This window comes from Hylaeus volcanicus, chromosome 5 (genome assembly GCF_026283585.1).
Source record: "Hylaeus volcanicus isolate JK05 chromosome 5, UHH_iyHylVolc1.0_haploid, whole genome shotgun sequence".
NCBI classification, from domain to species: Eukaryota; Metazoa; Arthropoda; class Insecta; order Hymenoptera; family Colletidae; genus Hylaeus; species Hylaeus volcanicus.
The window spans coordinates 586498-599607 of NC_071980.1; the positions used below are offsets into that span (position 1 = coordinate 586498).

The following is a 13110-nucleotide window of genomic DNA, read 5'->3' on the forward strand; positions in this document are numbered from 1 at the left end:
TCCGCCAATGTAGATTTGTACGTACACGAGCGTGGACTTGGATTGGAGCAAGGGGCGACAGCGGTGGATGGTTGGCCGCGAATCAAAATGGAGCATTCGTGCCCCGATAACCGGGGGGCGCAGGCATTGTCGCACCCCGTCGAGATGCCATTAATCCGACACTCCGCGCGGCATCTCGCAATCTCGCAATCTCGCAATCTCGCGATGTCAACGGGGATGTAATATTACCGACTCGTATCTCCTCGAAACCCCTCTACCAGCGATGGAGATCCATCCGTTTAGAAACAAAGGCATCCATACTTAACGGTCATTTGGGTCTGCGGACGTTTGAGATATTCGGAAAATTCCATCGAATCTCGCCATAGCAGGGCTTGGCGTGACCCACAACGAACCCAGGAATGCGACAAGACTCGAAATTCAACGGGAGAACGGAAACGAACGTTAAGCTGGAGCGAATTCGTAACGCGAGTTAGGTTCCTCGTAAGAAGCCTCCCTAACGATCAAGCCCTGTCGCCGGTCGGTTTGTACCCAAATATTTGTCTCATTCCAACAGTGGACCCGAAGGAGTGGCTCGAGGAACACGGAGCAGAGGAACAAGATTCTCCAATAGCTAGCGGCGTATAGATACAGGCTCGTTAGCGAAATCGTTGATGGAACAGCGTCGCCCGGCCAAGCGTGGGAACCACGACTTTGGACAATTTAGAGGAGCGAAGGTGGCTTCTAGCGAGTTCCTTTAAAATATTCAGGCATCGTCCGGCTCTGGAGACCAGGCTTGTCATTGATACGGACTTTCTCGACGAATCTGGAATGCCTTGCGATTGTTTAATGCCGGATGGGTAGGCTGAAGGTTCTGCGTTTTCGTTTCCCCTGGCTAGTTTTGCTTCCTCGAGCCTCGGCGATTCCGCTACACCTCTTGCACCGCTTGCACCGACTGCGCTCGATTCAACGCCATCCGAGGAGCCCCCGTTTCGCTCGTGTACCCCGTGCACGCAACATCGACGGTGCTGAAACGAACACACAGGGGCGGTCTGCAGGCGGTCTTTCCAGCACGAAAGCTCCGCCTGCGAACCCGTCCTACGGTGCATGCACGTGAAACGTCACCTTCCAACGCGTGCAACTGGCGAGCTCGTCACCGGCCAGTGCATCTGCTATCCCGTTTCAGGTATCCCTACGACTGCACACGCTCGCCGCCGGACAGACACGTCTGGCACTCGCCACGTGTCGCGAATGGGTCATTGGTATGCGGCGTACACGCTATTGGAAGGCGCGAGAGGGAATTCGATCAGCCGCGATCCGTCGATGCCCTCTTCGCTGACGGGGGTAGTAATGGACCTCTGACGGAGATACGATTTGGGACATTGGCTAGGGACTTTGGGAAGAAAGAGACATTGTTTTACGCTAAAAGTGTTATTGGCGTCCAAGATCCAAGACTTGGTAGAAGCATTGAAATTGGACGGTGTCGTGTCTAAGGTGTGGTTTCAACGTTGGGAGTCTGCGCCGAGCGTTCACTCTTTACACAGTTATCGTTAATCGTCACGACTGCTCTCGTTACACATCCTAGCGATCAAAGTATCGCGCACTCGTTCATTTCCTCTGCTATTCTTTACGCTGCGATCAGCGTAAAACGCGAAACGTTGTGTCTGCTCCATTTCGCAACAGAACGGGACATCTCAGCCAGACACATTTTCGAACCGAAACGCCAGGGAACGTTCCCTGCAGAGCAACCGAAAGCGTGACGAGTCGATACTTTCCATCGGATACCATCGGTTCGGGTTATATGCTAATGCCCCCGCGCGCCATGACACGATACAGTTTTCGTCGTTAACCCCTGCCGACCTCCGAGTGAAAGTGCAGACAACGTCCGTTTCGTCGTCTGCTCGCTGCTTCCCATCCGTCTGATCGATCGATCCCGCGATCGAGACGGAAATCCTTACGAGCGAGACGGAAAGACCCGATGAACGACTTCCGTCCATGCGATCGAAACGATAGCTTGTTTCAATTTTAAACAATTGTTCAAAGTCCTTCGAGATCGAAGAATCGCAAAAAACTAGGGTGCGCCAAAGTTTCATAAAAGTGCGAGATGTTGCCCTAGAAAGTGGCCAATTTGGCGAAGAATACTCTTAGGTGGAAAACATCCAGGCGATTCGGTTTCCCATTGAGGATATCCGCGGCATGAACTTTCCTAGGGCAAAGAGGATTTCGGCGGAAACGTGTATCGTCCTTCCACGCTCGGGGAAAGGACCTGTACGCGGGAATAAGGGATTAGACTTTCTTGGGGAGAATTTTCCTTTGGTCCAGGTCGACGCGAGACCGGGATATTAAAGAGGATATATCAAGCATTATTGTACAAAGTTCTCGCCGCTGTTCTGTAACTTTGAATAAATTTCCCCCGTAAAACATTGGGGGTTTCCAAAGATCCAGCTTGTTACGTCGTTCTGGAATAACTATGCGATATTGCATAGCGAGATGCGTGCGTGCACGGGGTGTTGCTGCCTGCATGAATCCTGGCAATATGGGGAAAAATTGCCATGAAAATAAAGGAGTTTCGTGGAAAGAACTAGACAAGCTTAGCATACCGGCTGGTTCGAGCAAAGTTGTATCGGATACACGAATTGTCAACCCGGATCGAAATAAAATAAAAAAATACAAATACATTGGCAACGAAGTTCCCGGCTACCGAGCATCGCATCTCGAGTCCAGCCACCGTAGCGGATAACTGTTTAATATATTTTGCCAACTATGTTTGACAAGCGAGTCTTTCAGCTCGATTTTCCCTCGTTTGATAACGCGCATTGTCGAACGATCGAAGAATAGGTAGTAGCGAGCAGGAAACCGTGGCCGTTCGAAGAGGAAAGTGTGCCACGCGAAACGTGCCCGCCTCTTCTGCTGGCTGTAAATCTAACGAAACCGTAAACTCTGCTGGACCACCTGTAACTTGTTGTTCCGCATGCTCGCGAGGCGTTGATAAAATCAACCTGTTAAACTGCACTCGCGTGTACTTTCTTCTGGAACTGTGTTCCTCGGATAGATTACCCCTCTATTTGAATATCGCTACGAATGAAAAAAGCTAAAGATCGAATTCCTAAAATAATTAATCAAAGGGCTCTCCGATATTTTTGCAGGGATAGAATTTTTCGATTAAGGTATTGGCATACGTTAATTACGATTCGCACAGGCCTCGCTAACGGTACGTCTCGCGATTAATCCAACGAGTGATTAGTCGGACTGATCGAGTATTCCGATTGGCACGCGAGGTGGTTAATCTTTGACTGGGAAATACGAGGAAGTGATATCACCTTGACGACTCGTAAATACGTAACGAAGCTTGGAAACCCCCGCGCCCTAAATCCGCGACCGCCTAGATTCGTCATTGTACGTGCACGCCGCGCGCCGTGGCTTGGAATTTGTAATCTCTCGTGCTCTTCCAGTATACCTAGGGTGAGATTCATCATCTTAGGTATACTCCGGTGCAACGGATGAGTAACTAGCGTACGAAACGAACGCGAGTAAGTCGATTGCGCTCTTTGCGATAGATAATATCGCGATAACGACAAGACTATCGAAGAAACTTTTCCTCTGACTGCATGAAAGAATTTTTTGTTCAAAAGTCGGTGTATAGTTCAGGGGTTGATCCATAGATGGCGCCAATTGTCTAGTCGCGAGCAACTACCCCTTGAGATCTTAAGAAACGTTTAATCGATATTGCTCCCAACAAAGCCTACGTGATCTTTCACGCTCACTTGTCCCTCTCTACCATGCTCCGAATCGTCATTCGTAATGTCTCGAGCACGGTAACCACGTGTACATCACGTTAGTGGGAAGAACTACTAAACAAGACCAGCCCCCATACGTGTCTCCATTCTTCCGACCGGAAGTGGCACGAGCAAATCGGACCCTCGCGTAGTATTCGAAGACGACAAATCACAGGGTTCGATCGTTTGGAAAAAAGAAAAAAAGAAAAAAAAAAGAAAAGGTATAGCGAAAGAAGCAACGAACCACCGTTCGTCGGCTATTTAAGCAGCAACAACCCTGCGAAGAGAGCTGCAGCTCGAAGGTAAGAAACGAGAACGTGAGGGAGGGGAAGGGAAGCCCTCCAAGACGGGGAGAAGCAGCAGCTTGATAAATGCGCGCCCGTACGCCTAGGAACCAGTTTGGTGTTTACCTAGTAAGTAGTGTTGTCAGTCAGCTGGTTTGTTGCATCTTCGCCGAGGCAGCAAGCCGCCTGTGGCGTGGAACGGTGTTTCTCTCGCGCGTTCGTTTCTCCGTCTGTCTTTCTCTCTCTGGTCGTGTGCAAGTTTCGCAGCCTGGCGTCACCGGTGTTCACTTTTAGAGGTAGAGGACTTTGTCTCAGAGGTGGGGATCGTTCCGTGGGTGGTGGTGGTGGTAAGTTGGTCCGGTAGTGGGGCAAAAGGGTGGGGGTAACTGCACGCCGGCAGTCATGCAGGGTGCGTGACCGTCGATGGAATAGAGATTCGGAGTTGGAGTCAGTTGCTCTCCGACGTTCCTGGTGGAATGTCGTCGCGCTTGGACCGCTCCGCGTTTACTCGTTACCCGCGCACGTAGTTTCTCACGAGGGCCTGACGGACTCTAGTCGCGAGCGGTTCATGGGAACATCGCGTTGCGTCTCGCGGCCGTTGCGACCGATCGGTGTTTACGTTCGTCGAATCGATAGTGTCCGTGCGAGATACCTGTCCCGACGCCGACGGCGCGACCAACACCAATCGTGTCGTCCTGTTCTCTTCTGTTATTCGAGCACCGTGTGTAACAACCGGGCGTACGGTTGAACGCAAGTGCTAGTGACTATGAGTGCGTGACGATAGGACACGATCGCATCAAGTTCGTTTGTTCCCGTGCCCGGAAACGTGATTCCCAGCGACTATACTCAGAATGGAGCCACCGGGTCGGCGCGTAGCGGTGCCGTGGATCGTTTGGTGTCTGGTTCTGAGCGGTGGCATGATAGACGGTCGCAGCATCACCAGCCTCGAGGCACCCAATGGCTGCGAGTGGAACAAGGACAGAGAGGACGGGGAAAAAGCGCTCGCCTGTAGGGTTAGGACTATCGCCAACGTGCCAGGCCTAATTGGCAATCTCTCGGCCATTCAAGTGGACTCGATCGGTTCTTTGGCCTTGGAGTGCAGCGACGTGCTGTTCTTCGAGAGTCAGATCGACGGGCCGCAAGGGTTGTTCTCGCCGCTACCGCGGCTGGAGAAGCTTCGCGTCGAGTACTGCAAGATCCGTTACTTGCCAGGCGGTGTGTTTTCGTCCGCGCACAATTTACGCAGTTTAACCGTCAGAACGCACAACAGCGACTGGTCGACAATGAGTCTGGAATTGCACAGAGATGCCCTACGCGGATTGACGAGCCTTCAACATCTCGATCTGGCCGACAACAATCTATGGACCCTGCCGTCGGAGCTCTTGTGCCCCGTGCAGAGCCTCTCTAGTCTGAATCTGACGCGCAACAAGTTACAGGACATCGTCTCCCTGGGATTCTCCGACTGGGTCGAGTCGTGCACGCCAAGCCTCGAGGTGCTAGACCTGAGCAACAACGACCTCGGCGAATTGCCCGATCGCACTCTTAGCAATCTTCACGGTTTGACGTCGCTGAAACTCCAGGATAACGCGATCGCGGCTGTCGGCGATCACGCTCTGGCAGGTCTGACAGCGCTGCGCGCGCTCAACGTGTCCAGCAACAGATTGGTCGCGTTGCCCCCGGAATTGTTCGCCAAGACCAGAGAATTACGGGAACTTATCCTCAGCAACAACTCGTTGGCGGTATTGGCGCCAGGTCTGTTGGATAATTTGGACGAACTACAGGTGCTGGACTTGAGCAGCAACGAGCTGACGAATCGCTGGGTGAATCGAGACACGTTCTCACGGTTGGTCCGTCTCGTCATTCTCGATCTGTCCTTCAACGGTCTGACGAGGATCGACGCCCACGTGTTCAAGGGCCTGTACAGCCTTCAGATTCTGAAGCTCGAGCACAACGAAATCGACACGTTGATCGACGGTTGCTTCGGCTCCCTGACTAATCTCCACTCGTTGACTCTTTCGCACAACAGAATCGCGAGTTTCGATCCTGCTCACACGGTGGGTCTGACCACTTTGGGTCAACTGTTTTTAGACACGAACAAGCTGAGAACCCTTCATCATCGCGTGTTCGACAATCTGACGGGTCTCGAGGATCTTTCGCTGAGCGGAAACTATCTGACGGAGATACCGTACGCGGTGCGCGCGCTGCGTTCGCTAAAAACCCTCGACCTTGGCAACAATCACGTGTCCAGAATCGACAACGATTCGTTCGCAGGATTGAGCGAGCTGTACGGGCTGCGACTGGTGGACAACAAATTGGAAAACGTGTCCCGCGAGGCGTTCGCCTCGTTGCCGGAACTCCAAGTGCTGAACCTGGCCAACAATTACATTCGTCACGTGGAGCAGAGCGCGTTCGCGAGCAATCCCGTGCTGCGCGCGATTAGGCTGGACGGGAACCAGCTGACGGAGATCCGCGGCGCGTTCACGAGCCTCTCGACCCTGCTCTGGCTGAACGTGTCGGACAATAAGCTGCTGTGGTTCGACTACAGTCATCTGCCGACCAGCATAGAGTGGCTGGATATACACTCGAATCAGATAAGCGAGCTGGGGAATTATTACATGGTGCGGAACACGCTGAGCATAAAGATGCTGGACGCGAGCTACAACCAAATCGGCGAGATCGCCGAGGCGAACGTGCCGGACAGCGTGGAAACGTTGTTCCTGAACAACAACAAGATACGCAAGGTCGCGGCTGGCACGTTTCTGCAAAAGAGGAATCTGGAAAAGGTGGTGTTGTACGGGAACGAGATAAAGAAGCTCGAGGAGGCGTCTCTCGAGTTGCAAACGGTCTCGGACGACGCGGAACTGCCGCAATTTTACATCGGAAACAATCCCATTCTTTGCGATTGCACCATGGAATGGCTGCCGAAGATCAACGAGGAGGACCGACCGCGAAAACATCCGCGGGTGATGGACTTGGACTCGGTGACGTGCGAAATGGAGCTCGCCAGAGCAACCCCTCGCAGACCTCTGTTGTCTTTGAAACCCAAGGATTTCCTTTGTCGTTACGACGCTCACTGCTACTCTCTGTGCCACTGTTGCGACTTCGACGCTTGCGACTGCGAGATGACCTGTCCCGACAATTGCTCGTGCTATCACGATCACAGCTGGTCGAGCAACGTGGTGGACTGTTCGAACGCGGGCTACAAACACGTCCCCGAACGGATCCCCATGGACGCCACCGAGATCTATCTGGACGGGAACGAGCTGGGCGACCTGGGTAGCCACGTATTCATCGGAAAACGACGGCTGGAGGTGTTGTTTTTGAACAACAGCGGGATAGCGGCGATCCACAATTGCACGTTCAACGGCGCGAGCGCGCTGCGCGTCCTTCACCTCGAGGACAATGCCCTGCGCGAGCTGAGGGGCTTCGAGTTCGATCAGCTGGAACGCATGTCCGAGCTCTATCTGGATCACAACGCGATCGCCACCGTCGGGAACACGACCTTCAGGAAGATGAAGGGTCTGGAGGTGTTGCGGCTGGACAGCAATCGTATCGTCGACTTCCGGCCGTGGGAGGCTCTACCGAGCGTCGGCGATCGCGCCAAAGTCGCCCTGGAGGGTAACGCCTGGAGTTGCGAGTGCGGCAACGCTGCCAAGTTGCGCAGCTGGTTGGCAGAGCATCGAGGCGATCCCGAGAAGATGTACTGCCGCGACGGCGTCGAGACGTTGGCGCAGGCTATGAAGCGTTGCGGCGACCCGTCCACGGAGGCCGTCAGTCGCGGAATCCAGGAAATCCCTCTGTTGGGTGGCAACTTTGTGCCGCTTTTAGCCGGCGCTTTGGTGGCTGTGATCGCTATTTGTCTGTTCGTCGCGTTGGCCTTCGCCTTTCGGCAGGACGTGCGGCTGTGGGCGCACGCACGTTACGGTCTGCGTCTGGGCAAAATGACCGCGCCGCCCGACGAAGAACGGGATCGTCTCTACGACGGCTACATCGTCTACAGCGAACGGGACGAGGACTTTGTCTCCAGGTACCTGGCCGCTGAATTGGAGCAATCCGGGCTGGCTCTGTGCCTCCACTGGAGGGATCTGCCGCCCGCCAGACCCCAGGAGGCGGTGCCACCCGCCGCAGCAGCCGCCAGACGCATCGTCATCATCTTCTCGCCGGTGTTTTTGGCGAACGAGTGGCAGCACGCGGAGTTCCGAGCCGCGCTGAGAACCGCGCTGGAGAACATCAGACCCAGCTCGAGGAAGCGACGAGTGGTGGTGCTGTTGGCCACGGAGACGCCCGCCAGAGATCCAGAGCTGCAGCTGCTGTTGCAGACCTGCACGGTGGTGGTGTGGGGCGAGAAGAGGTTCTGGGAGAAGCTGCGGTTCGCCATGCCCGACTCCGTGGGCAAACGACGAGACAGCAAGAAGGTAAACGACCGAAATCGCGTCCCGGCGCGGTACACCGCGGCTCCATCCGCTGGCGACGTATGGACCAAGTCTAATGGTGTTTTGGTCGCTCCGGTCCACGCACCCACGCCAACGCCCACGCAGTCCACCTATGTCAGCTCCGCGTCCAGCAGAACAGAGGACGAGGACAGCGGCGCGGAACACCAGCACCAGCACCAGCACCAGCACCAGCACCCGCACCAGCACCAGCACAGCGGTTACAGCGCCCTGAACGCTGGCAGCGCGAGGCCTGCGAGCCTCTCCTCCAGGGGTAGTCATCATTACAGCACCATACTCGAACCCCCTGTGCCCAACGCGCCCCCGGGAGAGCCTCGTACTTACTTTGTCTAATAGGAACGGTACGCGACGCCGACGATTCGCTGGCTGGACAACCACGGAGTTAAGATCAGCCGGTGTGCGATACGTTCATCTGTCCGTGTCGGGGACGCGACGGAGACGCGTGCTGTGTAGCTATTTGTACAGTTTCATTCCGACTCGCGCGTCAGTCTGTTTGCTCTTCCACTAGAATCCCTCGACCAAGGATTTTCTCCGCGTTCGAGCGCAGAGGGTGGGTTTTTGGGGCGATTGCGATGAGAGTACGGTAAGTCCTCGACTTGGCGGCGAGGTTTCATATGCGAGGGACGAAGCTCGTGGGTCATCTTTGACCCGTGGGAACATTTATTTTATCTATGATTCCGTGGGAATACATTTTAGAGCAATTTGGTTTTAGAAAAGATGCGAAGGGGAAAGAGTGGATGCTTAGGATGTTTGAATGCAGGAGAGTTCCGAAGCTGTGGTCGAGTAGGGGGAATCGTGGGTAAGATTGTGATTGCTAAATTGCTAGGTTACCGAGGAGGCGCGAGAAGCGAGAAGGATTAGGTTGGGTGGACGAAAGTGGTTTTATCGATTTTGCTCAGTTTTGTTCCCGATGAAATGATGAACCTTTGATTCGTTTTTCAACTCGTTAGAAAAATTAACGAACGCGGACAATGACAGTGCAAAGAAATGCACGATATATTTTTTTAATCCGCGCGAATGAAGCTTTCCAGTTGCTTACCGATACATGTATGTGTACTTTATTTGAACAGAGGGTTAAAGAGTAATGGCAAGCAAAGCGACTGTAACTAAAGCGCTATCTTTATTCGATACGTGGATTCTTTCGTAGACGTAAAACATGTGCGAGGATATCGGCGAATGGTGCTTAGAGTACCTGTAAATCCGCGTTACTCGAGGACTTACCGTATCGTCTGCCGAGAGGCTTTGCGTGCGTTTAGTTCGTTCGCAACCTGTAAAGTTAATCGATCAAAGAGACCAGGTTTATTTAAGACGTTTCTGTGGAACGAGACCCGTTACGCAGGACCGTGATCGAGTCATTATTTTTACGTACTAGCCGAGAGAACGATGCGAGCTTCTTCTTGCGCGAATCTTGTACAGAATGTATGGTGTGCGTGGATACAGCGGTGAGTAATTATAGGAAATGGCAGTCGATGAGAACCATAGATTCGGATCGTTTTCGTCGTTGAGCCCTGAGCGATCCCCGCCGGGCCGAGAGAAACCATCCTTGGCTCCAAGTATCGAATCATTTTAGAAATTTTTTAGTATATTTACCGATCCGAAAAGGCTTACTTAAACGCACCACCACCACAGCTTGCAGAGTCGATCGGCTCTTTAGATTCGGTAACTTGGTAGTCGATTCACTCGGTTTAGCCGAAATAATCGATAATTAATTATGATTTACTTGATGAAGAAGGACTTGGAGGACTTTTTGCCTGCATCATTATTTATTTTCGGTCTTTATTTACGTTAAGTCGACGCCGAGAAACTCGCAGGATGATAGAGTTTCGCGATGCAACGGGTGTCCACGACGGTTCTTCGTTTTCTTTTCGTCTTCGTTTGGTTGTTTGTTTGGAAAAATGTAATGTTGCAATCAAAGAGTTACTTTAAAATTTCCGCTCCAATTACGTCTTGAAATAATTAGAAGAGCAAGGTTTTGAAATAATTAGAGCTCGTAATAATTGGAGGATCGCTCGATTAAATTCCTCGAACGATCGGAATTTTACATATTTTTAATAGCGGGTTAAGTTTGACGTTCCAAAAAAAAATTCACAGTATTATTTTCATTCTCGATTTAGCGAGAAATCGATCCTCCAATTATTTTCTTACGCCGTCAAACGATAACTGTAACTGTTTAAAATTCGTATGATTAGCTTGATATGTTCATCCAAGCTTCTTCGTTTACCGAAGACGTTTGTAGGTTTCTTAGAGGAGCAAAAAATTGTTACTCTAAGCGTTCTGAGAATGAGCGTGATTCGAGTTGAAAAAGTTTTATTTTGAGTTATTTGGAAATTAATTTGATGAAAACAAGGTAGAATTTAGCACAGGATTCTGATTCTCAGATGCTCGATGCTCGATGCTCGAAAGTTTGAATACACGCGTTACAGAGGCTTTTCTTTATATTACCGTCTTCCATAGACTCGTCATTGTTATCTTCGATTAATGTTCTTCCATTTACGACGCGTCGACTCGACGATTTCAACGGTTTCTCCGACGACTCGATGCTGCAGAAACTCTTGGTTGACAGAACGAGGAACGTGCGGTCGCGACAGGGTATTCAGACTTTCGATCGATACGAGATCAATTTCCAGAAATTAACGGAAATAGTTTTCTAAAGAATAAGAAACGCGTTATTCTCGATACATTTAGCTTGAGATTCGTTTAATAATCGCGACTCTCGAGTACCTTAGCGTTCCTGCGATTAGGTTCTGTGAAAGTGCATTCTGTATTCTTCTCGTACGACGATGTAACGGATAAGAAACACGAGACAAGAGAACGATACGTTGACGTTGCGCCAACTTTGAATCTCGAGGCGGACTCTTCTTCGTACTATGAGTCAGAGACGGGCAAAATTTTATTGGAAAATTAAACAGGGAATGGAGGCATTACGGAACAAACGATAAGTTTTGCCTTTGGAACAATTTATTTCAATTTTAACATTAAATTTAATTTAACGTTTCGTTTGATATCGTATTACATATTTCAGTTTTATTTTTATCGAAGAAACAAGCCTTCGACTCTTTATTCGAAATCGACGTTTCGATAAGAATTTTGCCTCTCTCTTCGACGAAACATATACTCCTACACATGCGATTGTATTTTTTCCACTCGAGAAACGGAGCTTGCGGTCACTGGTTCTCATTCCTGTCGTTCCGTTTGTCAATTTACGATGGGGGAGATTTAACGACGAGGAGGAACCGCCTATAATCGAGAGTGAGGGAAAGAATGAGAGCGAGTGTGAGCACAAAAGAGAAATGAGAGAAAAGAGACAGACGTCTCTCCGCGAGACCTCGTTCCTAAGATTTCCACGACTGTCTTGAAAAAAAGCAAAACGGTCGCCAAACGCTTATTAGTACGTAAGTTTTGAAGAGTATCCTCTTGTAAATACTGTGTATATCTAACATGTTGTAAATACTCACGCACATTATATCGAGCACACGGGGTGTGGGCCTAGGTGCACACATATACGCGAGGTTGTACCTAACACGTTTAGTGCCCAGGCCGTCGTTTCGAGCCGCGTCTAAACTTCTAAATCTTGCAATTTATCGATTGTACTTGTATTATTGTAAATACTGCTCATCGGATCACGCATTTATTGTATTCACGATCTGTTACGTGACTAATTAAATTAACTGCCACTTTCCATTTCAGCAAAGAACCATCAGAAATAAACACGTTTGTTTTGTAAAAAAGAATCACGAGAGTACGCACAAGTAGAATTTTTTCTTCGTTCCTCCACACGTCGTCGCATCCATCAACCTGTAATTCATTCGTACGTGGCAGTCATCCTTGTTCGACATTATTACGATCATTTTTCGATCTTTGTTGAGGTAAGAATATTTCTCTTTGTTTAGTTTCTTATTTACGTTCGATATCTTAAAACGTATTTAAATGTTAACGATAATTTGGGCCATATTTCGCGCAATCTGTGCATCGATAATGGTTTTGTCGCCTCGTAAACTCGATCACGGTTTCAACGTCCGTATCAGCGCGACGGTGATAGCTAATCAGCGGTTATTATTGCCACGGTCAAGATGAAACTTTTATTGCTCGTCATTGGGAATGCCTACTACAGTGACCACAGTCGAATGAATTATTCCCCTGGAAGTCGGAGACGCGTTAATAGGCGCTTCGAGCAAAGGAGCTGCTAACGACTGTCGATTAGATACCGGGAATCGGTGATGCGAGTTAAATTTATTGCTCTCTCGTGAAACGATTTTCTAGTTTCAAATTATGGGTTATTTTCACGAAAGCATCTTATCGACCGACGTTCGATTTGTTTTACTTGGTTACGTTACGAGACAAATTTAATGAATCGATTGTACAAATTGTACTTATTATTTATGATCGATCTATCGAACAAATGTTTGTCGTTACGGAACGAATATTTCAAGTAAATAACGTTGAATTTAATATGTTTACATGGAACCTAAATGTCTGAAAATATTTAAGAATCGTAGATAAGGCATATCAGAGAACACGATCACCCACAGGTGACTCATCGAGCACATTCACGTTAAGTAGAACGTACGCCGTTAACCTGAGATTAGAGAAAAATACTTTAATCGCCGCATTTCCTGGACTTTG

General features: G+C 50.1%; 1 protein-coding gene across 1 annotated transcript; it reads left to right on the forward strand.

The window, feature by feature from the left end:
- The first annotated feature begins 2502 nt into the window (after window positions 1–2502).
- On the forward strand, window positions 2503–12826 carry LOC128877603 (toll-like receptor Tollo). Its single transcript, XM_054125047.1, has one exon. The coding sequence runs from the start codon at window positions 4888–4890 to the stop codon at window positions 8818–8820; it is 3933 nt and encodes a 1310-aa protein (XP_053981022.1). The 5' UTR covers window positions 2503–4887; the 3' UTR covers window positions 8821–12826.
- The last annotated feature ends 284 nt before the right edge of the window (window positions 12827–13110 follow it).